Source organism: Antedon mediterranea, chromosome 8, assembly GCF_964355755.1.
Source record: "Antedon mediterranea chromosome 8, ecAntMedi1.1, whole genome shotgun sequence".
NCBI lineage: Eukaryota > Metazoa > Echinodermata > Crinoidea > Comatulida > Antedonidae > Antedon > Antedon mediterranea.
The window spans coordinates 22,754,516-22,782,204 of NC_092677.1; the positions used below are offsets into that span (position 1 = coordinate 22,754,516).

General features: G+C 33.8%; 3 protein-coding genes across 4 annotated transcripts; 1 reads left to right on the top strand and 2 right to left on the bottom strand.

The window, feature by feature from the left end:
- Nucleotides 1-1,166: 1,166 nt before the first annotated feature.
- LOC140056852 (uncharacterized) lies at nt 1,167-16,293 on the bottom strand. The gene is made up of 15 exons (XM_072102354.1): nt 16,208-16,293; nt 14,625-15,571; nt 13,874-14,012; nt 13,235-13,323; nt 12,919-12,999; nt 12,691-12,827; nt 10,910-11,000; nt 9,714-9,994; nt 9,040-9,456; nt 8,699-8,783; nt 8,032-8,344; nt 7,044-7,359; nt 5,186-5,285; nt 4,932-5,028; nt 1,167-2,731 (listed from the first exon to the last, which is right to left on the bottom strand). The coding sequence occupies exons 2-15, from the start codon at nt 15,531-15,533 to the stop codon at nt 2,466-2,468; spliced, it is 3,321 nt and encodes a 1,106-aa protein (XP_071958455.1). The 5' UTR covers nt 15,534-15,571; nt 16,208-16,293; the 3' UTR covers nt 1,167-2,465.
- A 254-nt stretch (nt 16,294-16,547) lies between these two features.
- LOC140056621 (cytochrome b-c1 complex subunit Rieske, mitochondrial-like) lies at nt 16,548-22,358 on the top strand. Its single transcript, XM_072102049.1, has 3 exons — nt 16,548-16,838; nt 20,338-20,588; nt 21,805-22,358. Exons 1-3 carry the CDS (start codon nt 16,628-16,630, stop codon nt 22,141-22,143), a joined length of 801 nt encoding a protein of 266 aa, XP_071958150.1. The 5' UTR covers nt 16,548-16,627; the 3' UTR covers nt 22,144-22,358.
- An 84-nt stretch (nt 22,359-22,442) lies between these two features.
- Nucleotides 22,443-26,777, bottom strand: LOC140056622 (small ribosomal subunit protein mS34-like). Of its 2 annotated transcripts, none has more exons than XM_072102050.1 (3): nt 26,468-26,777; nt 23,297-23,339; nt 22,443-23,079 (listed from the first exon to the last, which is right to left on the bottom strand). In XM_072102050.1, exons 1-3 carry the CDS (start codon nt 26,648-26,650, stop codon nt 22,799-22,801), a joined length of 507 nt encoding a protein of 168 aa, XP_071958151.1. In that variant the 5' UTR covers nt 26,651-26,777; the 3' UTR covers nt 22,443-22,798. The 2 variants fall into 2 exon arrangements, with proteins under 2 accessions (XP_071958151.1, XP_071958152.1); XM_072102051.1 differs by lacking the exon at nt 26,468-26,777 and adding an exon at nt 23,452-23,704.
- Nucleotides 26,778-27,689: the final 912 nt, after the last annotated feature.

Consider the following 27,689-nt stretch of genomic DNA (forward strand, 5'->3'; position numbering starts at 1 on the left):
AAGCACCTCATCCAGACCATAACGAAAGTTCTCGCCGGATTAGCAATTGAACAACAGTTTAGTCCAGAATTAGAATGACCACTTCAGATTTTCCCAAAAGGTCTACATAACAGGCGTTTTACTGATATCAATTTCCGCAATGCTTCCTTTAATAAAATATATAACTTATAAATCAAGAACTTAGGTGGTCTATCAGGGGCGTGGGGGTAGGCCTACTGTTTTATGTTTCTCTTTAAAAATGTAGTCTTCGCGTACTGTAGGACTCAGTCTGGTGGTACGGGGAAGGGGGGGGGGGAAGGAGTGTCCAGTAAGAAGGAAGGGTTGCCAATTCTGTAGCGCTTGGCATGAAATTTACGGTGATTATTCTTCGACGGTTGACCCATAGAATGACTTTGAATTTGTGATTTCTGTTGGCTTACTGCCTTATTATCAATCGTTTAATTTTCAATTAAAAATACAGAATTAGTAGTCTAGCGTCACGGTCTAGTACACTCGCTCACTCCCCAAATGTAGACGCCCGTGCCTTCAATAATTAATACAATTTGTTACTAATTATAGATAACAAATATAATATGTATACGTTCATAAAGTACAATATAACAGGACAGTATCATATTACATTAATCGTTTAACCATTTTCGATGTGATGTAATCTGGTTCATTTTTCTGTACTCATGGTCGTAAGTTCGGTAGCATTGATGACTGGGTGGCAGCAGGTTTACACTCACCGTCATTTTTATTACAACCTTAATGAAAACACTTTGCGTTGAAAGATATATCCGACACGTACTTTAATTCACGTTTACCTTCAAATGGTAAGCGCCACGTCTTGATAACAATTCAGGGGAGGGAAGGGTTTGTTTTTATTTGCAAAATGATATCTTTGCGATACTCTCAGTGGCTAGTTTTACTCACGATTTCCAAAAAAAATACTAGTCTTGGAATGTTGCAGAATTTAACGATTTCCAAAATATAAAATCGATCTATTTCAGTGACTTTGTCATTCTTTTCGATTATATACGTAGAAAATATTTTTCTTCAGAAAGAAAGAAAACCAGAGTCCGGTAGTTTAATTTTAACAAGGTAGCGAATTTTCTTTGTTTTTACATAACAAAATACTCTTACTTTACTTTTAAATACACAATAACAATGGTATAGTATCTTCTGTTATGTTTTATTCAAAAATGTTGCGGACATTCATTGCCAGAGGACAGTTTATACTTACAGAGTAAACAGATCCGCTATTTACACGGGTTATAGAACATAATCATAAGGCAGACAGTTTCTACATTGTATTAAATTCACTCGCATGTCATTTGGACAATATAAAGGAATTTTTTTTTACCACAAATTGCAGGATATTAGGTTGAAACAACGATGATGTGATTTGTAAACAGTCATGTGACCCTATGGCCTTATTTGCACATGCTGAAAGTATACATTTTTTTAGTACTAAACAACTGAAAATACATAAAACATTGTAAAGTAATAATCTAAAATCCCAAAATAAAAACCATGTCAAACTTAAAAGTTTCAACTTAGTGTTTTGAAAAAAATATAAATGACAACATACAACAAGGTTTAATACATATCCAATCACAAAATGTAAAATAAATAAAAATCAAAGAGGATACAGGACGAGTGTTACATCATAACTAACTCATTTATACACCCTAAATTCTTAGAAACTTACTACACGGAATATGTTTTATAACACTATATTCCAGGCCTGCTATATCCTACTGATTTTAAATCCTTTAAAAGCTGGATGTTGTGGTGTCAATTACATTGCAACAATTGGTTTTTCAGTGAGACATTGTTCCTGTGGGTTGCCTTCCTCCTCTCATTATTAAAGCCATTAACAAGACAATTTATTGATCAATTTAAAATTACCAACGAATAAAATAATAACACAATGTACATCCTCTTCTCATTACAAATTGTGTGTACAGTACTTGCCCTTTAGTTAAACAATTCAATTTAATCATTCAATGTATTCTTGTATATTCTATAATTCATATTATTTGTACATTGTAATATTTGTACCAATATGTTACAATGGTACTTGTAAATTACACTAACAAAATCAAATATTCACTTGTTGTCAAACACCTGGGTAAAAGCAACATGTATTTCAACCATGAAATATGCATTTAATAAAAATATTACATGGGTCAATTGTTTGACAAATAAAAAGAAAAAACAAGTTGATATTTTTTGCTTTAAAACAATGATATAGTACTTTAATTCAAATGTTTCTGAAAAACATCGCTTTTGTTTTGTATAAATACTGTCCAGCTGCAACTTATGATTTCATATATAAAATGAATTTCATTCACAACACCTAGTTATTATTATCTTTTAGCCATTGACAAAGTACCTTTATTTATCTAGATATCCTGCTGATATGCTTTTCTAAAGTTCTACATCTTACGTCAACATCAATCATGTGCTCTTGGTTGGTGTCATGTGCCGGCTAGTTTAGCTCGTTTCCTAGCGATCGCTTCTTCAACTTCTTTTAGTTGCTTCAGTAACTCTTCTCTGCGTGACTTTGTTCCTTTCTTGGTGACCGCTGCTTTAGACTGAGCAGGAGCAGCAGCTGGTTTTTCTGATTGTTTTTCTTGGGCTTTTGTCTGAGCTACATTAGCAGCCTTCGTCGATGGGTTCGCACTTGACGAGGTGACTTTTGTTTTAGCGGTTGGTACTGATTTTTTAATAACTTCTTTAGTTCCTGAAATGAATTAATCATCATGTAACTGAGCTGTACAGTACAACATGCAAATAATTGAAGGCAACATAGAAGTATTGTTCTAGTGACAGGGGTATAGCATGTGAGTGATATAATCAAATTCAATTGAGTATACAGTATATACAGTACTCATTCCTAGCTCATGTGAAAAACTAGATTGCGTGAATATACTATGTCCTTGGCAGTCACCTTGTTAATAGACTAGTAACTGGTAAACAAACCGAGGTTTATGAAAAGAGCCAGAAATTAGAAGAAAATGCCTATAAAAATAGTAATGGCATGTGATAGAGCACAAGTTTGACAAATCTGTGACATCTTCTTTGTGCCCTGACATACATAAAAAGAATTCAGTACACTATTTTAAATAGTGTGAAAAGAATTGTAGAGGTTGAAAGTAATTTTAAATAGGCTAGAGTGAGTCTTTGTTCACCAGCAGACATTCCAGATCTCTGAGGCAAATTATTTAATTTCAATAAATTATAAAATGTGTCAAGTAGGATTGTATTAACTTGTATCAAATCCCTAACCAAATGTTTCAATTTCACTATTTTGCTCAGTATCTTTGTTAATACTCTCTCCTCCTATGTAATAATTTATTTCAACAACAATTACTTCATTTTAAGATCAAAAGCAGAATGTTTTATTTATTATCCATCAGAAACCCTTCACATGAAATATGTATTGTCTCTTTGACTAATTCCAAAAAAATAACAAATAAGAGATTTCGAAAAAAAGTGGGTCATTTTGAAGTATCATAATAGTTATTAACTTTCACCAAAAATTAGTAAAAAAAAAAAAATCAGTTAACTGAAATACAGACAGTTTTTTGTTACAAAAATTACTTTGACTTCCAGTCAAAGTTTTTGATCAAATCAAAACATATCTCATAATGTAACGTGCTTGTTTGGCTACTCTGTATGCATAATCATAAAAACTTCCTCGCGATCTGTGTGAGAACACCTTCTCAACCGTGACGAGTTGTAAACAATCCTAATTAGCATCATGCATAATGCATACTCATGGTTTGAAATCTTTGTTTACTTTCGCTCGCGACGATTTTCCAGACGAAATGTAATCAAATTAATTTACCTGTTAATTACGTAAACTTGTTGTTTTTGGCTCAAATTTTCGACTTTGATATGGCCAATTTAAATTTAGAATATTTTGAACTTCATTTTTTTTTGTGTTTCAAGGGACAATACATCTTTAAGTATGAATGCATTTTACTCTACTGTTTTACTGTATCTTGCTTAGCATTTTGCAAGCCAGACTTTCTTATAAATTTGAATATGTTCTTGCTCAGACAATTATCTTTTCTACAGTAAAGTGTTTCATTTTATGATGTCATTTAAAAATTACAATATAGGTAGATTCTGTATTTCACCTATGCTATATTGTATTACTAACAGCCGAATCTGTCTGTCTAATCTAAATGGCATAAAAACACAATTTAGCTCTATAAACATATAAATAAGGTCATACTGTAGGAAGACTTCAACTTTCCACACACTACTTTCGCATGTTATGTTTGCACAGATAGCTTGATTTGACCTAAGTGATAAGTTGAAATCTAGTTGTTTTTAAGTGGTTGACTCATTCAAATAGGCTAGACTGATCAAGAACATGAAAGGACAGATTTCCTTGAGTGGATAATCTATCAAAATTTGTATAATAAATGCTAAAGAAACAAAAAACAAACTTTGCTATTGGTTTCAATGTTGTCTGATGGTGCTACTACTTTATGAAAAATTTAAAATATTTTCATTGTAATAATCTACAAATAATAGTACAGCAGTTATTGTTGCCAAATACAGATTACTTTTACTTGGCTTCATAATAAATATGTGGACAACTTACTTACTCTAGATACTGCCTATCAGTTAAAGTTAGTTTTGCAAAACCTTATAAACTGTAAGTACAAGCCAAGCCAATAACATTATCAAGATTAATCTGCATGATTTGTGATTTCCTTTAGGGATATGCCAGACAATAACAGGCATATATTTGCTCAACTGTACACAACATCTTAGTTTCATAACTTAGCTGTAAACGTTGACAATCGCATCAAAACCAAGTGATTGATTTGGGTACACTGGCTGTAATGTTATGTACAAATTGACCAGATTTCCTTGATGCTTAACTAACACATTCCTAAAGGAATAAACTAATTGTGATGACTCACCCTTGTGTTTAGTCGCTGGTGAGGGGGGCTTAGTCTTCTTTGCAATGGATTGTGTTGATGTCTCCAGGCTCCTCTTTTTGCTTGATGTTTCTGTTGGCTGTCAACACATAAACAAGTTTACTTTTATATGAAAGTTTAAATTGTACTAAAATTGACATGAAATAAAAATGATGAGGGACAATTTCCCAAACTAGTTCTTGAAAGTTTCAAATTTTGGAGATTTTTAATCATACAATATTTATGACAATACATACCTTTTTCAAAAGTGTTAATTTAATATCCTTATGTGCAGTATACTTCAACGGATCTGACCTATCATGGCTAATGGCAGCAGAAGACGTTCCACTCGTTTTACTAAAAAAATATCACCATAATAATTTACAAAAATATAAAAGTATAAAAATTGATTCTTGTCCTGTCGTCCTATTACATCTTATTTTAATTATATGATACTTAACATGGTACAACATGTATAATAAAATAAATACTCCCTAGATGAGAAAAAAACACGCGAGAAGTGACAAACTATAGCAACAATTGTATCAAATGCTTGGTAAATTGTAAATCATGTCAATCAATGATGTGCTGTTATACAGATATTGACTGCTTAGAGGTTAAATATAAGATTTGACATCCCGAGGGGATGTCTAATCTTATATTTTACCGATATAAAAGGCGATATCTATACTACATAGCCAACAACAAGTAGAATATCTGCTGGGTCGGGTAGCTAGGCTAGGCCTAGGGCTAGGCCTCCTTTTTGTATTGTATGTAAACAAGCTGCCCAGACACCTTACCTTTCGAAGAATAATATACAGATAATTAGGCCTACTAATTAATGGCAATAAAATATTCACTAGCCTAGGTCATTTAAATAATAACAGAAGAATTTCTATCAATAAGCCTACATTAATAATAATAATATTATTATCAGGTAGGCCGAATAAATAATAATTTGTCTTCTTCGATGGAGCCGAATCACCGGATGTTCAGTGCGTCGCGCGCGTATCGGTTACTACTGTGAGTATTAACCAATCACAAACGGTCTTTCATCACATCTAGGGAGGACTAATAACAAATGAGGGCGCTATGTATGCATAGTTTAAATAGTTTAGTTATTAATTTCTTCAAGCAAGTTCCGTGGCGCAGCACATGAAGCGTTGTCTTGTGATGGAGTTCAAGACCCAGTGATGACTTTTGTTTATTTATCGGCAAACGCGAGTGTTGCCACACGAAAATTACAGTCAATATCATCGTACTCGAGAATTTGCTGGATTTTATATGTTTAATGACAGGGGACACGATAATTACGCGAAAATTACTCAGTCAATATCATCGTACTCGAGGATATATACGATTTACGATCCTCGCAGCGGTAGTCATTCACGTATTTAATTAGGCTATGTAATGTAATATAATATTGTGTATATATTCATGTAGCGGGGAGTTTATTCAAGGAATTAAATAAAGGCCCCAGGGCATTTTTTTTTCAAAATTGGCATTAATTAAACAAACATCGCCTTTTCTTTATAATTAACCAAGTCAATGAATGAGTGAATGTGGCGCAAGTGTGTGGGATTACTGATCGTGAGATCATGGTTTGAATCCATCTCTTGCCCCATTGCTTGTATCCTTAGGCAAGACACTTTACTCACATTTGCCTCTCTCCACCCAGGTGTGGGCTTCCTTATGGGAGTATGTTTCCATACATGTTTGATGCCAAAAAATGACCTGGGTAATAATGTGCAGCCCATTCACAGCTTGCTTATATGCGCTATGTAAAATGAACTATTATTATTATTATTATCCAGATCAAATTTGTGAAAAGCTGAAATCTTACAATGGACCAATACAGTGTATACCACAATGATTTTCTAACAGCCTTTTTGATTGTTTGTGAAAGTGAATTTTGTCATTCAAAACATGGACATCAATTTGGCGGATGATGTCCTATTACTCTGAGGGTGAGCTACATATTCTGCATTATAAAATGATCATTCTTCCAGTTCATTTGTCTGCCGGAATGGTGTCCATGGGATTACGAATATCTTGCGCAGTCATCTATCTTTAGTTTCAAAGTTATCTAAATTATTAAAATTGCGAAGCACATACCTTACAGCCGGTTGCTTTGATTTCTGCAATGATTTATTGGTACTGCTAGTAGCTGGCATGGGTGTAACTTTAGCAGTCTTTTTAGTCGTCGTACTACTCTGGCTGTCTGGTAATGGTTTAATTGCCTTTGATTTAGGTAATGCTTTTTTGAGTTGGTTTGATACAGGCTTTGCTGCACTCTGTTTCACTGTATCTTTCTGCTTGGACCCACTGGGTTTAGCTTTCACAATACCTTGCTTGGTCTTAGTTGCAACTGTTGATGATCTCTTGGTTGGTACTACTGATTTTTTAGTTATGGATATTTTAACTGGTTTTACTGCAGAAAACAATTACAGTTAGTGAAATCAAGGAAAACACAATTCATTGCTCAAATCTGTTTAGTTGTAAATGTGAGTTTGGAATTAAAATTTCAATTCACAATTAAAGCCTGTTTTCCTGTCGACGTTACCGTTGACAATAATCGGCGATCTTCTACGTAAACATTGAAATGTTAACGATTTACAGGAAAAGGTACTCGCTATCTTTATCATTTCAACTTGATCGTTTTCAAACGATCGTCGTTTAACTGTTAACGATCAACGACGATAGCGTTGAATAACGTCGACAGGAAAACAGGCTTTAATGACCAATTGGGACCACCATCAAGATCAAGTAATCAATAATAATTAAACATACAGTAGTAGTATTAGGAAGGTTCATGTGGATCATGCTTCCACTGATCTCATGATCAAGCTAGTCAACATGTTCAACCTAATCACCCTAAAAATAATCATCTTAAAATAAAATCGTTATTGCATATAGCCATATTGGCCCAGCTTTCATGCAAACAAGTCACTTCATTAGCATAAATAGATCGTGATATAATTTATATGTGAAAGGTTTCCCTTGATGATGATGTTCACAATTAGCTTTATACAGTATTATATTTACTTCAAGAGGAATTAGAAAATATTAGTTATAGACCAAATGCACTGAAGATCCTTCTCACCTTTAGTTGCTTTAGGAATGGGTGTGTCTGAGATATCTGAACTTGCTGAAGACACCGGGCTTGCAAGATTTGCATACATATGCTCGGAATCTGCACTCACACTTGAGGCACGTGATACAGGCGAACGAGACCTTGATGAGATGGTGCTATAAGACTGTGAGCGTGACCTCGATCCTGAGAATGACCGTGACCTTGACCTACTCCTGCTACTACTGGAGCGACTACTCCTGCTGCTACGAGAGCTGGAACTAAGACTACGCTCTTTTGATGGACGTAAATGGTCAGCAATTGGTTGTACTTTTTTAATTTGTTTCTGCATAAAGGAAAAATCATTAAATTATATTTTACTACATAAACTTGGGTAGGCATTTCATTTGTTGTTTTTAGACAAGTTAGAAAGAACACGTTCAAACCATTATGTTGATAGTGAGATAGGGTAATGTTAAACTTGAAAAGTAACATACAATGCTTGCTACAATACATCTTATATGTACAATAACAGCATACTACTGTACTTTTAATGTATAGACAATGCCTTGCGACCAATTATTATAATCATAAAATATCAGTATATAAATGAAATACTAAATGAAATAATAAATATTCATCTGTCACAGATTTGAAGTCATAGAAGTGAGAATAACAAGACAAGAGAAATTCATCTTACCTGGAAATGGATAGGGGGTATGGATAACTTCTTAGTTTGAGAACTGGTTTTTAGTTTTAGCACTACTGGTTCAACTTTCTTTACTCTGAATAAATGATTTAAATTAAGTACACATCAGAATTTAAAAAGTTCTTTAGATAGACAAATTAGACATCATAATTATAATGTGTGTAATCTATACATAATTAGTTCTTTGAATTACTTTTGATTTACTTTTGTACATTTATTGTTGTTTAAGTTTTGTTTTATTCCTTCTGTTTGGACACAACGTTTGACACACTGATATAAAGGTGTCGTTTTTTCCACACACTTTTGTTGATAGTCAAAAGTATAAAACTTACTGAGTAGGTTTAGTCGCAGGAGGTTTAGAAGTTTGTGAAACTGAAGGCTTTGTAGAAACTTGGGCTTGGGATTTTGAAGGAACAGACTTTGACTGAGCAGGTCTAGCAGGTAAACCACCACTACCTCCTGTGGGAGCTCCACGGTTTGGCTGGTTGCCACGACTTGGCTGATGGCCTCTATTCATCTGACGACCACGAACTGGTACATTGTTATTACTGGAGGGCCCACTGCGATTCGGTTGTTTAGAACTCTGCCATGCACTAGATCTGCTACGTGGCGATGGCGTCCGACTTCTACTTTTTGAATAAGACCGTGAAGAACGGGATCCTGATCGTGAACGTGATGAAAATGATGACGACGATGACCTGGACCGACTTGAGTATGAAGAATATGATGACGAACGCGACCGTGAACTTCTAAAAGTTGAAAAATATATTATTCATTCATTAACAATATGGAACACAAGCTAAACAATAATAATATTGTCAATAGTGAAAAGGTATCCAGATTGATTTTATTGATTGAATATTTTATTTCAGAATAAAAATTCCATGTAAAAAAAATAATAATAACGGAAAATCACACTAAAATAGGATTAGTTCATAGTACACCTAACAAGATCATTGTCACAATTTACAACCAGTAATTAATTAAACAATATAATTAAACTTACGATGAACTAGTAAATGAGGAATGTGAACTATGTCGTCGACGACCTCTAGCACCAGCAACCTTCTTTGGTGAGCGTGCTCGTGCCCAAGGGTCATGCCAAGAATCGGCTGTTGAACGATTAACTAATGGAGCCTTTGGCTCTATTTTGTTTCGCGCATCATTTGAATGTATTTTTTCTTGTCTGCTGTAATTGTCATCTCGTTTTTTGGGAAAAAAATCATAATTGCGTTGTGTTACAGGTTGGCCCTGACCTCTGCGTACATCTTCTTTGCCAATTCGACCCTATAACAAAGGATTATTGTTAGAGGCAGGTACAGGCATGAATTTTAAATATAATATCTGGTTAATTGTACATAAATCAAATATTTGTAATAGAAATCAAGATGAAAAAACATGAATTTCCCTTAAAATGGTCAAATACAAAATTTGGCAAAATTCTGCTATAAAAACCAGAAAGACTTTTTTTCAGTAGTTAGGTAGTTTTACCTAGTGTAATACCATGTCTGGTGACTCCCTAGAAGGTGAAAAAAGATGGTGGATATTCGGTGGATATTTTTTGCTATAGCATGAAAATAAAACTCTGAAGTTAAATAAAAATTCTAGAAACATAAAATTCAAGTAAAATTACCTATATTTAGTCATCTGATGACATTTTTTACCACACCGTTTATTTTTCATAGTTTTTTAAAAATGGCTGTCTATTTACAACATTTGTGTACAAAAGAATAGAGATTTTACTGAGTAATTTTAACTATCCCCCACTTATTTTCAACAAGCTCGTGTAACACAAATTAAATCCCAAAAAATGATGAAACATAGGGGAAACTATAGATCGATATTTATTGGGATGTATGATCAATAGAAATTGTTTGCCAGCACCTGGCCCTAAATAGCTGCAACTTTGCATTTGATTGGAGTGAATTGTTAATAAACTAACTGCTATTTCCTATCTAAAAAACAAAAAGTGTGAATTCCTCATTTCAACTAAATTACTAATACATGATTAAGTCAGGAAATGTAATTAAAGTAGATTGTAGCCTACTTTTTACAAATTTATGCTGTGTGTTTTGCTCTAGAGAATGGTTTTTGGTACTAGTACAAACAAAACATTACAGATGCCACTGACATTTCAAAGACGATAATAGTGTTTTATTTCTAAACCTGAGCCTACTATACAATCATTTACAATACACTTACAACATGGATGGTTGCTGCATATTGTTGAGGTAGTGTTGGATCTTTCATGACAACTTCTCTTGCTGGAGACTCATCCTCTCCTAAATGATACCTAAAAAACAACAAGTATTGCTAACTGTATAAATGCACTACATAGAACATATTGACTCTTTTTTTCCCCAAAATGATCGGGATATAAAGTCAGTGATGATTATATATACTATATTCCACCAAAGGGTATATTGTACTGATAAAACTGCCGTCAATGTTTGTATCATTACATATACCAATGTCTCGCATCATGTGAAGGTTCTCGCAAAGCCGTCATTGTCGGCCCTCTATAAAAATTCCATTGCATGGCGGAAAATGTCACTATTTCTATTTTACCCAATCAGATGGCAAAAATTTAAATGTGGCAGACCTTGATTTAAAAGGAGCGCCATGGCGCTGACGCTCCTTGGCGCTCCTGAAAACGATCAAAGGAGCGCCTAAAATAGCGCTCCCCAACCTGTTACAGTGCGTCATAAAAATATATAGGCCTATAATGATAAGAATATTAACCCCGAATACAACACACAGTCTATATATAGTCGCGCAAACGATCTTTGTTATGGCTACCCCCGATAGGCTAGGCGCGCCTACGATCTTTGATGTTGCATGAAAAATATCGTAAACAATTCATTCTAAATATGGTATCAGAACGTTCAATCGGTAGCTCAAAAAGACTGCCGTCAGAAGACCGTAATTATACAGACCTAGTTTTTTTGGTCACATGGCATGAAACGCGATACTCTCTGCTTTACCGCAACATCTCGCATGTTTTTTTTTAAACTCAGTATGTGAGGGTGGCTGCCGACGATAAACAGTAATTAAGATCGTGTACCTGGATTTTGTGTCACATGACATCAAACACTCTCTCTGATCTTAATAACTGCTCACATGTTTTCCCCTCCAAATTCTGGTCGGGCCTTTTCTTATACACATGTCGCCTTTATGTTAAATCTTATAGTAATTAATATGGAATATATATTTATTTTGCATATATTTTGTTGGTGTCCTAGCCTAGGTGTCGTTGTTTTTATAATTCGCTAACCCAAGGTAGGATTAAATAATTTATAGTGTAGGCCGCCGAAACTAGACTAGATAGATAGCCTCGACTCTCTCTCTCTGCGTGAGCTGAGAGGTCCACGGACCCGATGTCGTCTCGTCGGCGGATTTCCGTCCAAATTAGGATAACCGATGCTAGCTAGGGTGGCTACAAAAATTGACGTCTACTATCTTTAGATAGGATTTTAATTAGCAAACAATACATTGTTTGTTTGCATTGTCCATGCTTCTAAAGTAAAGGCGATGACAATGGTGTTTACTAACCCTACGAACCACCCTACGATCGACGCGTAGATAATTTAATATCATAACAATACATCGTAGACTACGTTCAGAGAACAATGACCTACGATGAATTTTACGTGCGAGAGTACCATTTCCGGCCATCTAGAGGTGTCATTTATCAAAATTCGGCTCGCCACAGGCCCAACCATGGTGGGCCTGTGCCTCGAATACTTAATCAAAATAATGGCTCTCCTCAACATATTGAGGAGAGCCATTAGGAGCTCTCCTCTTATATTTATAAATCAAGGTCTGATGTGGTATATAATTACAAATGTTAATAAGAAAATATTTTCAGGTAAGAAGTTTCTGATCATAATCAAAGAATCCAGTCAATTTGTATTTGTAAATGACATACATTTAATAATTTACATTAATAATAAACAAGATATATGTAGTATATCACAACATACCCATAAAACTCATCACGATTCCTATATAAATTTTCTTTATTGTAGTCCTCATCACCTTCATCAGAAAGTTCTGCCAATAGACGCTTTTCCTCAAAATCCTCATCTTGCTCTTTTCTTATCTGCGCTTTCTTACGTAACTACCAAAAAACAATAAAAAGGTAAAAACTATATGGCTTTATGTTCATAATAACATAAGGGCAAAACAAATACAATTTGCTAACTACTAACCTCTTTAGCATGTCTCAAGCCTTTCTCCCATGCTGTCTCTATTTTGGGCTCCTCTGGAATAACTGGTCTTGGTAACTCTTCCTAAATTTCAAACATTTTGCATATTAATTATGAAACCTGTACAGTTGTAATAATAATTGACAAGCATTCGAAATTCTTAAACAGCAATGCTGGTACAGACTAATTTTTAGGCTAGACTTTCACTTTCTAGACATGGTCTCTTAAAATAACTTTAAACCAATTTAGCAATTGTATGTTAATAATAAGATCATACATTCCCATCATAACAAGTGTGAATGTGGTGTTCACTACTAACCTCTGGTGGCGGTGTCGCTGGTCTTGGTGGTGCTAATATACTAGCATGGAGATTGTGTATTTCATTTCTCCCAATCATCATGTAATTTCCTGAAAATATCACATGTGTACAGTAATGTAAATATGATTGCATTCCTACCAATCATTATGATATAAGATTGTAAAACATGTGCCAATCATTAAACTTGTACATTATCAGAATTGCTGTTTTTTTTACTGTATTTATCTAAGGTATATTTAGGCTGTACATGCTATATATAATTAGTTACAATAAGCCTCATCTAAATGCTAGTTGCTTATTACAAGTTCTAGCCCATATTAGAATTTTTTAAATATAGTACGTGTTAAATCGCACCCATCCAGGGAATTGAAATTGGTAGTGTTTAAGTAATCAGAGTTTTTGTTAAGCTTTTAGATAGAGACCCAAAGAGTAAGACCATTTTGGTATGCATGATTTACAGAAAATAGCCAAGACCAAAATAGCTGCATGCTATAGCTATGCCTTAACCGAGAACCCTGGTAATGGTAGTGTTCTCATTCGGTATATTCTTGCGTGGCAGCACCATTACACAAAGGTGAAAATAAACGTCATACTTGATGCATGTGTGCGAACATTCAGGATTATTTTGTATTGCTTTACCTTTATCATTATAGCCAGGGTGGACAAATCTACATGATAAGCCCCAAGTGCATTGGCCACGCTGATAAAAACGACACGTTTGCCTAACAAACGGTTTACGACCATGAGGATCTTTCAATTCACCTTCTTCATCTTCGTCCTAGAATTTTTTTTTAACAAGATTTTATTTTTTAAATCAAAAAATTGTTAACAATTATAATTTATTATCATATTTGTATGCATTAAATGAACTTAATTTCTTTTATAAAAAATAAATCCTACTGTATATTTGCCTACCGTATTTCGGTAACTAATTTTTATTTATTAAACCATACAACTTGCATTTTAGTTAAAGAATGACCTGATTTATAATATCATGTAATGAATTATATTTTATAAAAAACATCAACAATTGCAGATAATGTGTCTAAAAATTATTGTTGTAGTATCTCTAAAAATTAAGTTCATTAATATCCATTTAAAAGTCTAGGCCTACTACTCTAGGCTAGGACCAAGCTTTCTACTAATAAGTTTTAGCAAAACAATGCTTTGTTTTAGCAAAACAATGCTTTGTGTTCGCGTTTCAAAAGTTTATGTTCCTTTATTTCCAATAGAAACAAGTACTGTACGTTACCGGTACCAAAACAGATAGAAAAGGAAGGCTGGCAAAGAAATATTAATAAATGATCATCATCCATTAAAGTTTGTGTGTTCTGCCAAAAACCTTCAAAATATTAATGTTTTTACCTTAATAACCTTAACATGTACTTACATCTTTTATTTCTCCATCCTCGGTTTCATCATATTCACCTTCTTCCAATTCTGAATCAGATGTTTTTTTCTTTTCTTCTTTTATATCATCAATTTCTCCAATTTCACCTTTTTCTTCTACATGTCCTGGCTGTTGTTCACCATGTTCTACATCTTCCTCATAGTCTAACTCATCACCATGCATATCCAAAAGAACTTCCTTTGCTTTGTGACCCTTGACCTCTAAACTTTTACTCTGAGTGCTATCAATACTTTTGCTACCCACCTTTAAATCCCCTCCCTCAAAATTACCACTACTATGTAGTGATGAAATCTTACTTTTTGACTTATTAAAACTAGATTTTGAGTCCTCTTCAGGAATGGGTAAATGTTCAGATTCATTATCATCACTAAGTTCTCCATCATCTGAACTTTCATCATTGTTTGGCTCTGCCTTTATGTTCATCTTGTCCACTTCATCAACAACAATTGGCAGATCTTGAAGTTCTACAAATGCTTGCTTATTATTATCAACATCATCTTGTATCATTGCATCTTCATCAGACACGTACTCACCATCATCTTCTTCTATGTCACACTCTCCACTTTCTTTAGGTTCATTATCTATCAACTTGTCACACTCTTTCTCCTGTTCTTTGTTCAAGTTCTTTGAGGGGCTTATAGTGGATTCATTTTGTGTTCTTTCTTTTTCCGCTATTGTAGACTTTATTGCTTCATCTTCATGTGAAGGTTCATTAACATCTGAATCATGTTCTTTTAATGGTTTGTCTTGGACAGACACACTGCTGGCCTCTATGTCCTCAGACACATTCGTCGAGGTATTCGTGTTATTTTCACTTGCTATACTGTCCTCGTTAACATTTGCTATTTCTTCTGCAACAGCATCAAAGTTGCCATCTTGTTCATCCATTTTATGTACGTTTTAGTAGATAAGGAATCCTGTATCACCTTAGAAAAAATAAGTAAATAAATATTGATCCATAAGTAGATATTAGCCTTGCATGTTTACATCGTTCATAGTTAAAAATGATCATTTTCAGCTATGTTTTCTACTTTTTATTATTATTTATACCAAAAAATGTATAACTTGGTTAAAAAATATTAAATTTTAAACAAGAAAGGAACAATAGTTCGCTTTTGGCATTTCATACAAAACAATGTTTTTCTGGCGGCGGCTCAACTTGGACGATTATGATGCATAAAAAAATAAGACGATCAGGACCGTATTTTCTGAGCATAATAAACATCTTGTTGGGCATGAACGTCTTGTTAATGTTGGGCCTGATGCTGATCGTTTGTCAACCAACCATGTCTAGGCTCTACCAGGCTATAGGCCACTAGCTAGGCCTCTACTCTAGCTAGGCTAGGCAAAGATAGAGAGGCCTACCTAGGCTATATAGTAGAGGGCCTATATATAGGCCTGGCCATAGAGGCTAGCTAGCTAGCTAACGCGGCCTGCCCTGGCCTGCCTGGTGGCCCTACTGCTGGTTATATTTTATAAACACACAACACAAGTCATTTACTCAGTCATCAAAACAAACCAACTGCAAAAATATAAATCTATTACAATCTAATTAAACAAACCTTTACAGGTGTACTGTATCTTAATCTAGTAACGATGTAAATTAAGTTAAGAATTGTGTATAATGGCCAGAATTAGACAAAAACTGGAGGTGTACGACAGGCCAATGTAACAAGAAACGTGATTGGTCAATACGGCGGGCTTGTAAACCTTACATAAATATTGAAACAATTTTTTACACATTTAAAATAATTTAACCTCTTCAAAAAAACAATAAAATAAAGTTATTAATTTATAATATTTTTATATGTTTAATTACAAATGTTAAATGTTTTATATTAAGCTAAGTAATATTTTGCTCGCGCTAGTAATTTAACTTTTCCTAAAGGTCACTGTTGATGATAAAAATCGCGATCTGGCTGGTTGATAAGTTCACCGGTCCTCATTTTTAGGCTAGGTTTTTGTATAGTTTGGTTGTAAAAATGTTCGCTGTTGCGTCAAAGTCTGGGTCGTTAGCACCATTCTTCAGTGCAACATCACAATGTGTAGCTTCACAGGCAAGATCAACTATTGTAGCTACTCAACATGTTGCTGAGAAAGTAATTGTTCCGCCACCACAAAAGTTGATGACAAACGAATCACTCGGACGTCTTCTTCCGAAGGGCCCCATAACGGCGGTTTCTGGTGTTCAAGGTAGGCCTAGCCGGTGCTAATGCAGTTTCGTACTCAACCCTTAAAATGACTCACCTAGCCTAGGGCCTAGGTCTAACAATCAAAAATAAAAATGTGTTTTTAACGACATTGATTTGGAATAGGCCTAAGCCTACCTATATCTGCTACGCGGTATGCAATATCTATCACTATTCAGTGACAGTATGTAAATTGTAATCAAAGAAAATAATTGGGTGACTGATGGTCGACTGATGGTATGGTCGAAGCGGCCGCCAGTTTAATATCGTCATTTGTATCGAACTCCATGTGCGCTTTAATCTTTGATTGTCGTTGTCAACGCCATGGCCTATGGCGAGTTGAGTTACAGCTGTATGTATGGTCAAACCAATAAATATAAGCTAAACTAAATCATGTACTATCGAATCTTTATATTTCTATAATAATTAAGTTTGCCTGCCGATAAATCAATGTATATTTTATTTGTATTTTAATATTAATAATATTAACTAACTAAATTTATTTACATATACTATCGAATCATTAATAATTTACGTTTGCATCATAATCTACAGTACTATTGAACCTTTATGTCTCATTTACATACTATTTATTTTTAAAAAATACATTGGCAGTGAAGGGAAAAAATAATGTTGAACTGACCCGACGTTTCTTGAGCACTCTCCTATCGAATCTTTATACAGTATTGCAATAATAATTTACGTATGGTATTGCCGAATATTTATATCTCATTTACATACTATCGATTCTTTATACAGTATTGCATTAATATAATAATAATTTACATACGGTATTGCCGAATATTTATATCTCATTTATATACTATCGAATCTTCATACAGTATTGCAATAATAATTTAAGTACGGTATTGCCGAATATTTATATCTCATTTACATTCGATCGAATCTACATACAGTATTGCAATAATAATTTAAGTACGGTATTGCCGAATATTTATATCTCATTTACATACGATCGAATCTTTATACAGTATTGCAATAATAATTTAAGTACGGTATTGCCGAATATTTATATCTCATTTACATACGATCGAATCTTTATACAGTATTGCAATAATAATTTAAGTACGGTATTGCCAAATCTTTATATCATTTACATACTATTGAATCGTTATACAGTATTGCATTAATAATTTACGTACGGTATTGCCAAATCTTTATATCTCATTTACCTGCTATCGAATCTTTATACAGGATTGCAATAATAATTTACATACGGTATTGCCGAAATTTTATATCATCTACATACTATCGAATCGTTATACAGTATCACATTAATAATTTACGTACGACATTGCCAAATCATTATATATCATTTACATACTATTGAATCGTTATACAGTATTGCAATAATAATTTACGTACGGTATTGCCGAATCTCTATATTATCTCATTTACTGTACCTACTATCGAATCGTTATACACAGTATTGCAATAATACTGTAATTGACGTACGGTATTGTCGAATCTTTATACTCGTTTACCTACTTATCGAATCTTTATACAGTATTGCAATAATAATTTACGTACGGTATTGTCGAATCTTTATATCTCATTTACATACTATCGAATCTTGGTTTTTATTATTAGTAATGGGTGTGTTCTACAGTACATGAATACATTGTTTGTGTTTTTAATAAAGCAACGCGAGGACGAATACGCCAGAGGAACGCGCACCGTACAGACACTTACATCTTATATTAGTATTTAAAACTCATTTTAAATTGATTTATATATCTGAAGGTATAAAATAATGTAGGATATTAAATAAATAAATTGCTGTCATCATGATTGTAAATAAATTAGAAAGAAGTTATGAACAAATTATGAACACTACTAGTTACTTTACTGATTAATTAATATACAATAACAAAAATATATATTTTGATATACTTTATTGAAAAAATGTTTATAATTCTTAATAATTGGCTTATTATATATTATATTAATATACAATACAAACACCACAATGAATTTTATTGACTTTATTATTAAACAAATATATCATTTATTTAAAATCATTTAGTTAAAAGAAGTAGGCTAATCATCGATTCGCCATTTCGTTTAAAAGAACGTATCACATTCAATCTGTAAAAAAAAAGAAAATAAATTACATTACAATAATGTAGATTGTTAATTACGTCCGAGTAAAGAAAACCTGTCGAAACAATGACAATCAAAGATTACAAACAAACGACAATCAAAGCGCACACGGCGTTCCATACTGTACAAATTACCGTTATTGAACTAGCGGCCGCCTTGGTTGGCGGCTGCTTCGACCGTAATCCTTTCAAGGTAGGCTATAATAACTGCATTTGTTGGGGACCTAACAGTATACTGCGCTCTATTTTCAACAATTTCTTGTTTTTTCGCCACACCAATCATGGGGTGGTTCTGTAGACTTATAATTTTGTTTCATATATCAATGTATCAGTGCAATTTCCGGGGACTTAGCAGGTCTATTTTAACACACAACCACACTCCCCACCCCCACCCCCTAGCCTAAGCCTACTAAATTATTCCTACAGGTATTTATGATGTTTTGAGATGGCCATTTTGGAAGCCACACATCCTTTTAAACCTGTAAAAAAAGAAACTATATTTATTGACGGACTAAATATATCTACACAGTATTTAAATAAATAATATAGCTCCTAACATATATCACTTATTATAAAGTCTATATAAATGATGACAATTTATATCGCACATATACATAAAAATAGCCCCATTCCCTACGTTTTTTAGATGTAATTTAAGATCACAAACTATATTTAATGTAAAAATAATACTATATGGTCCTATTCCGATAACTTTTTTCGTCTTTAAACGGTTAAAAATGTGAAAAATAAGTCGATTTTAATAATTATAGCGGCCCGCTATAAATCCCAAAATGCATTGCGCGCGGATTGATATTTTTGTTTTTCACCTGTAATTCGCCCACTTTTCGATCGATCGTGAGGCCAAAACAAATGGAAGACTCCTAACTTTTCAGCGAAAATACCGGGTTTTCCCCAATTTGTATCAACGGAGTCTGGCAAAAATAGAAAGACAATTAATGCAGCAACTATACAACGTCAGGCTAGGTATATAGCTAGCGTACGATGTTCGCACGTTACCGATGTTTACCAGCTAGGCCTACAAAACTAAGCCTAGCCAGGCTAGGCCTAAGACCGTCCACGAGAGGTCGATCGCCGCGAGCTACTTAGGTAGTGCATTGTTTCTCACTTTTTATCATAATTTACCATAAAACGTACATTTAAGACAAGGAATGACATGGTTTAATGTTTTTAAAGTGATATATATGTATTATTTTCCAAAAAACGTCCAAAATTGCAGGGAAGGGGTCTTTAAGTTATCTTTGTAATCCAGGAGAGAATGTGGAAAACCTGGAGATGAGTTTTAATTTACGAGAGTCTCTCGGACAAAACGGTACAGTGTTGGCATGAATGTGACTTTATTATGTTTTAATTTAATTTCAGGTAAAAGTTTTGTAAGGTTTGCCCATACTGATATAAATGTACCAGACTTCTCAGAATACAAGAGGCCACAAGGCACGCCAGAGAATTACACAACGCCAAAGGCATTCTCCTACATGGTTGTTGGTGGTAGTGGAGTTGCTACTGCATATATCGCTAAGTCTCTTGTAACTCAATTTGTATCATCGATGAGTGCATCAGCTGATGTATTAGCTTTGGCTAAAATTGAAGTTAAACTTGCAGATATACCTGAAGTAAGTTTCTAGTAAATAACCATGGTGTTTTGTATTTAAAGCTTGGTTCCCACTAGAACGCAACGCAAGCGTTTTAACCAATGACAAGCGAAGTTATAGACAGTTAGCAATCACAAGCAAATAAGCCATCGCTTGTGATTGGTCAATTCACTTGCGTTGCGTTACGTCCTTGTGTTGCGTCGCTAGTGGGAACCACGCTTAAGAAAGCCTGAGAGCAGTAACTTTTAATATTAGAGAGGTTTCGCAATCTTACGAATACGATAACGAAAACGGATACGTCACGCACACGTATTCGTAAGCCATAAAAAAATCTGTTTCGCATGGCAACGAAATATTGAGGCGCGTCCAAAATATGCGGTAAGTTTGAGCGATGCGCGGGTACGTGTTGCTTGGTGCTAGGCTTAGCGTAACATCAAAGCGAGTGAGGACTTTAAAAACTACTATTATCAAAATTGACTTGGCATTTTAGTAAATTACTTTAGTAAATTACTTTCAATAAATCTATAATTATATTATAATCATGAATCATTCGTGATTTAAATGCAAAATGTGCAAATTAGATCAAAACCTATACTCGTTTTGTAGTTACGAATATGACTGGTGATATTCGTCAACACGAATACGCTTTACGAATATGAAATGGGGATCAGCTCAAAAGTTTCACAAATGTATGACGTTTCCGTTATCGTATTCGTAAGGTTGCGAAACCTCCCTACTATTAAATAGTTTCTCAAGCTACAGTACTACAGCTGACTATTGCATTATATTGTTGACAACTACTGTGTACTAACAAACTATCAATCAGATGGTATTTTTTTTTATATTAGTTTCCCCAGTTACTAATCTACAACATTTCATTCAAATATCCTATTGAATACAAGTCAAGAAAATTGTGATATTCTTTAAATTCATTGTCAGAGCAGTTCACTTTTAAACGCACTTAGCTAGGTGGGTTATGACATGCTTATCAATTTGGCACTAGCAATATCATGACCATACACAACTTCTGTTGTACAGGACTTTTTATTCCTCATTCTGTACACCACCAACTGCTCGATATACTGTACAGGTTGATTAGAAAGTGCAAAACAAATTTGAAATATTAGAGTTTAAGTTACAAAAGGACTGGTATAGGAAAAAATAATAGGAAAACTAAAGTAATTGGTATTCATTTTGCTGTTGAATGTAATACTTAAACCTTCTTTTTTCATTCTAGGGGAAGAATGTTACATTTAAGTGGAGAGGAAAACCTCTTTTTATCCGTCATCGAACGCAAGAGGAAATTGAAAATGAAGTGAATGTTGATGTTTCTTCATTGCGTGATCCTGAACACGATAGTGCTAGAGCTAAAATACCAGAATGGTTGGTTATTATCGGTGTATGCACGCATTTAGGTTGTGTGCCTATTTCCAATTCTGGCGATTATGGAGGCTATTATTGCCCATGTCACGGCTCCCACTATGATGCTTCCGGTCGTATCAGGAAGGGTCCGGCTCCACTCAACCTCGAAGTTCCCATTCACGAGTTCCAAGATGATATTGTAGTTGTTGGATAGTACAAATAATATAAAGCATGGACATTAGGAGTTTCAATTGAATTAATCTGAAGATGTGATGTGATTTTAACGTTAATATTGTACATTTCAGAAGACAGGTTTGCAAATGAATTGCATTTAAAAAATATGTGTTTACTTTCATAATATTTCAACTTTTCCATAATTTACTTGAATACAATATTTAATCTTAGAAAATATAGCATAATATTAAAATTGTTTGTATCCTGGAAAGTTGCAATCACATCAAAGTGTACAAATAAATATTCTAAAAAGTATTGTCACAGTAGTTTGGTTATTATCACAACTTGTGTAGGAAATTACTTCTGTCTATGTCATAATGGACAATCATATTTATTTTCTCAAATACTGTATTATTATTATAAATAATAATCCTAAATATTTCTTATTTTGAAAAAACCAATTCAATTTATTAAAGTTGAAAAACAATAGTACAGTTAGTAATGATACAAGACAAAAATAAAAATTATACTAATAACAAATAAATTGATGTAAATTAGATCTAAATTGCTGCAAAGATGAAGAAGTATTTTTTTTTTAACTGTCTGTAAAAAAACTGTGCCGAGTGCCGAGCCACGTAGACTAGATACACAAAATTGAGTGTTTTCCTAAAATTATTACACCTAAAAAAACTTGTTCATAATTCAGGTATTTGTTGGTATGCTCGATTCACATAAGTGCGATTAATTGTCAACCTCAGGTTCAGCTTCTCTTCTATCATGTTTCCTTCCTTTTCCATCTTTTCCTTCGTCATGGTCCTAAGTAATGGAGGCAGTGGTATAGAATTAGGCACAACATGAAAATCTTCTTCCTTTGGTGTATAAGCACAAAACTCCTCTTCTTCACTTTTCCTAATAACTTTCCATTCGGATTTAAACCATGAAGAAATCTTTACTTGTAGGCCATCTCTACTGTATCCTAATTTGGGTTAAAAAAAAAATTAAATATAGGAATAATCAAATGCTTTACATTTATAACTATGGTTTCAACTAGTCAGAACAATTGGTTGGAGTAAAGGTAAAACGATGTATTGTAATATGGCTATGCTTACAATGATCTACCCTCGAAACATAAAAAAAAAACATCTGAAATGAGCATAGCCTGTGAACAGACACAAGAAAGAAAGATACTGTACCTCTCCATGTTGGAATGCCCCACACCTCTCCACCATTTAATTCCTTTAATTTAAAGAAAACAAAATTAACTAGAATTCATGAATTATAAGTGATTTCTTTATAATTTTACTGACATGCATGTACGTTAAAATATGATCGCAAAGCATTGATTTACATGCCATACAATGGTTTTAGGCATTCTACGCTCGCGCTAACCGCTCGCCAATTCGCCAATGGCGACTGGAGTCTCCATTTGGCGAAAATACATTTCCAAGCCTAGGCCTAGCCTGGTCGGCGTGACTTCTTATGGGAGCGAGAATTCGCCACACTTCGGTACTTTCTGACTAGACTCGAGTACACTTTTTACCACCACAGCATTTTATGTGACGACGTCACGATCGCCGTGTTCATTTTTTTTAGTTCTGTTTAAACATGCGCAGAGCGTGCCTCGATGACGTTTTAATGACACACAGTTAATGTGATTGGTTCGTGACCAGCCGTCGTCGACGTGATGATGAGCGAATAAAAGGGGAAGTCCCTATTCTTCGACGTAGAAAATGAACTTCGAGAAGAAAATGTAAACAGAAACATGTGGACGAATACTTCCGTAAACGAGGCTGTTCTGTTATTTAAAAAGGGGAATTTTAAATTTAACAAATTAATTACCTCAATAGTATAATGTTAACATGTTTAATTTTATTTCCCTTTCGATTAATTATTCTAACCGAAAGTTGCGCTTTAAATTGAATAGCTAAGAAACAGCGTATACTGCAACGGCAACCCTGGCCAAAGCGCGTTTCGGCCGCCTACATAGAATGGGTTACGGCCGCTGCATAGCAAATTCAAAGCTTCTTAAATTTCTGCGGTACATTTCTTGTTTTATATAATAGATTGATAAATATTCCACTTATTAAATAATTTAATAAATCGGTAAAATTGACGTTTCGAAGCAAATATTCCATGATGAGAGGCGACATTTTTCGACATGCCTCGTGTGCGGCGAAGACTAGTTCAGAAAATGGAACAGTCCACTGCGGGGGTTATCCAATCATTAATTAACGCGCTAATACATGCATACCATGCACGGTAATTTAGTAATAAGCGGAGAACTGAATCCCCCGTAAGGAAAATGGTAAACACTGATATTTATGGTAGGGATTATTTTTTTCAGGGGTTGGTCTTGTTGGCCTCTTCGCACGAGGTCCACGCAAAGTCAAATAAAACGATGTGTTTTATCAAACAGAAATATAAATTAGCTTCAATTCAATACTAAATTAGCCAGATTTTGATAATGAGAAAGACTCAAAAATTCAATTTTTATCGTTAAAATTGACATTTGAGGCGGATGTACATAATAATAATAACCGATTTACATATCAAAACAAAGAGTATTTAAAGCCTGATAACATGCAACAAAAATTACTCCACCACCTATTATGGACCTCGTGCGACCGGGTGCGAAAATGGGTAGGTGTTTTCCAAAGTTATTTTTAGCGCGCGGATTTCGGCTCGCCGGCTTTTTTACCTCATTTTTAACTCGCGTTTTCTATTAAAATATTTAATAAACATAGATTATAAATATATAAAATAATCCCTTAAACAAGGTCTTTCCAGGCATATAATTTTTATTCTCATGGGTACATAAGAAATAGTATATTTTTAACTTCAAAGACACGTCACTTTTTGAAATTTCACGAACGTGTTAAAATCGCGGTAACGAAAATCAGGTTCATTGGGATACCTAAGTAATAATAATATAAATGTAAAAGAAATAAAATTTTAAAAAAATACATGCATTATTTATTTAATAAAAATTTTTTCGAATTTTTAAGGTTTTTTAAATTTGGCTAAAGGATTTTCAATTTGGCTAATTTTTTACAAAACCTTTCGCCATTTTGGCGAACGAAAATTTGACCTTAGCGCGAGCGTAGTGCTTATAGTGCTAAATTGTGTTTATTAATATTTTGTGTCATAGAATAATACAGTGTAGTATAGGTGAAATTCAGGGACCCAAATATAATAATTTTTTGGTATGATGACGTTACCAGTATAAAAATACAACAAACAAACATGAATATGACAGTTTTGAAACACTTTGTACGTCAAATGTGTACATTAATTCATATCTACAACTCATTAGCTTTAGATAATAAGTTAAAAAACATTTGGGGGCACCTTTCATTCTGAAGAGTTAATTTCATTTTAAGGTTTTTTTTTCTACTATTTTTAACACTTTTGTGCAATTAATGTGCACATTTTGTCATTTTTAACGGGCTCGTAAAGCACTATTTTAGGTTGAAATGGATTCAAATTCGGTGAATGTACGTACTAAGGAAGGTGAGTAGAATGTATTGTAATGTGTATACAAAATTCTTTTTTTTTACATTTTGCACATGTAAATAATATATTTTTGTGCAGTCATTTTTTGAAACCCACAAGTGGCCTAAATGAAATGCTCTAAATTTGTAATGCGTGGTTTCACTCACATGACCCTACTGTACATGAACATGTAAGTTGTATGTTTTTATTTTCTAATATTTTTACCCTTGACCTAAAGTTTATGTTTAGTGAATTTTATTGATATGTGATGTTACGGAGATATGATCGATAATGTGATTTCACAAAATGGTGTATAAATCACGGATCATAATGTAGTAACCATTATATTAACCAAAATAATGGTACATCTGCAAAAAAATTGCAATGAACCTTAATAAATTGGTAATATATGGTTACTATGAGTGATCACGCTAAAATATTTATAACGAATAAGTATCAATTATTAAAAAGATATTGTGAAATGTTGGTAATCATTGCCATTATTGACATTGAACTTTTTTGAGATAACTGTTAGTTACACTCAGGGAGTTGTAAAATATTTCAATTCAATTCAATTCAACTTAACATTTATTTCTTCCTTCAAGAAAATGAGGTAAACATAACAAATTGCACTAAAATATATAACAAGTCAATTGATGATAAAAAAAAAGTATACAGATATCAATAAATTAAAAGGAAGTAGGCAGTGCCCAAGAAGATACAAATCTTGTGGCGGGCCAGCCTATTTACAGACACAGGTAATATTAATAATACGGAAAAAAATTTAAAAAAATAGGATTCAAAATACCGGACGCCACTTGTGAAAGCAGATAGCCTAGACGGCCCTTAAAAAACAAATTAACAGTACTTACAGGCCATCTTTCAGGGTTAAACGTAACACTGGTTATTCGAATATAGCTAGGCTCATTTGGATACTTGTGCACCCAAGTTGTTCGGGTAAATACTCTGCCAATACCATAGTTAGGCAAAGAATTTAAAAGAACAAATAACCTGTCTCCCTTTGGTATATTTCTGGAAATAGATGCTACAGCCATTTAGAAATATATTATTTTACTATATGCGTCGGAATTTGCAAAAAATACAAATTAGATTATTCAATATTTAAAATAGAATAACGTTGATTTCAGGACATACAATTCTACTGTGCGCAGCCATCTTGGATACACATTATGTTTTTATAGAGGGCAGTATACTAAACAATTGGACAGCAATTGGATATTGTGACCTCATATTTGTCAAAGCAAAGAATATAAATATCACAAGAATGAGTATTCCGCGATTTTCCCTGTAACAGTAATATTGTCCATGTGGTAGGGCGCCGCCATAAGTGTGGATGTATCTGGGATGTATACAACTTTTTGTGACGGTTTCACCAAAGATTATATAGCGCCGCTACGCGGCGCTAAATAATCTTTGGTTTCACTAATCAAAGGCTGGACCACCGGTAGTATTTTCATGATAAAAAATGTTATCAACTACATGCCAACATCATGTTAAATACTATTTGGATATTTAATTGTTTGTTTTATGCAATTTATTTAGTAAAAACTGCCGTATAAACAGTTTGCTTTATCAACCGGGCGCTACGATAGCGTGACCGGGCGTGTTGGTGTTTACGCGTTTTCACGTAGGATAGTTTAATAATATTCCTATATTTAACTTGTTTCTGGTAAAACAAATAAATGTTAATGACATTTAACATTTTTTCCTATTAATAACATGTATCTTATACTAATTTATATCATAAAAACAAAACTTAATTTACCGGGCGTAGAGTAGTACACGGGCAATGGTAAAGAATAGGCCGTGTTGAGTAACGATTCGTTGACTTTTGGTGTTGCTGTGTTAGGCCTTTTTTGTGAACTAATTTAGCATGTTAGTAAATAATTGTCTGTAAAAGTGAATGTACACTAGTTTGTTAATAAATATGTATTATAAAATAGTTTACAATTGCAAAACTATTATCATAATTCTATTTAATGTGACATGTATAATATCTATTAAATCAAGTCTTATTTAGTATGTATACATCCGCCCTTATGAGGGCGGGCATCACTCTCTGGAGCTCTCTGT

What these genes read in the sequence shown, in the direction of transcription:
- LOC140056621 (XM_072102049.1), top strand. Translation starts at nt 16,628, where the DNA reads ATGTTCGCTGTTGCGTCAAAGTCTGGGTCGTTAGCACCATTCTTCAGT. An exon ending in GGCGGTTTCTGGTGTTCAAG is followed by an intron (nt 16,839 to 20,337) that starts GTAGGCCTAGCC and finishes ATTTAATTTCAG; the next exon opens with GTAAAAGTTTTGTAAGGTTT. An exon ending in AACTTGCAGATATACCTGAA is followed by an intron (nt 20,589 to 21,804) that starts GTAAGTTTCTAG and finishes TTTTCATTCTAG; the next exon opens with GGGAAGAATGTTACATTTAA.
- LOC140056852 (XM_072102354.1), bottom strand. Translation starts at nt 15,533, where the DNA reads ATGGATGAACAAGATGGCAACTTTGATGCTGTTGCAGAAGAAATAGCA. An exon ending in CCCTGGCTATAATGATAAAG is followed by an intron (nt 13,324 to 13,873) that starts GTAAAGCAATAC and finishes TGATATTTTCAG; the next exon opens with GAAATTACATGATGATTGGG. An exon ending in ATGCAGCAACCATCCATGTT is followed by an intron (nt 9,995 to 10,909) that starts GTAAGTGTATTG and finishes CCTTTGTTATAG; the next exon opens with GGTCGAATTGGCAAAGAAGA.
- LOC140056622 (XM_072102050.1), bottom strand. Translation starts at nt 26,650, where the DNA reads ATGGCTGTAGCATCTATTTCCAGAAATATACCAAAGGGAGACAGGTTA. An exon ending in TTAACCCTGAAAGATGGCCT is followed by an intron (nt 23,340 to 26,467) that starts GTAAGTACTGTT and finishes TTTAAATTAAAG; the next exon opens with GAATTAAATGGTGGAGAGGT. An exon ending in GGGCATTCCAACATGGAGAG is followed by an intron (nt 23,080 to 23,296) that starts GTACAGTATCTT and finishes AACCCAAATTAG; the next exon opens with GATACAGTAGAGATGGCCTA.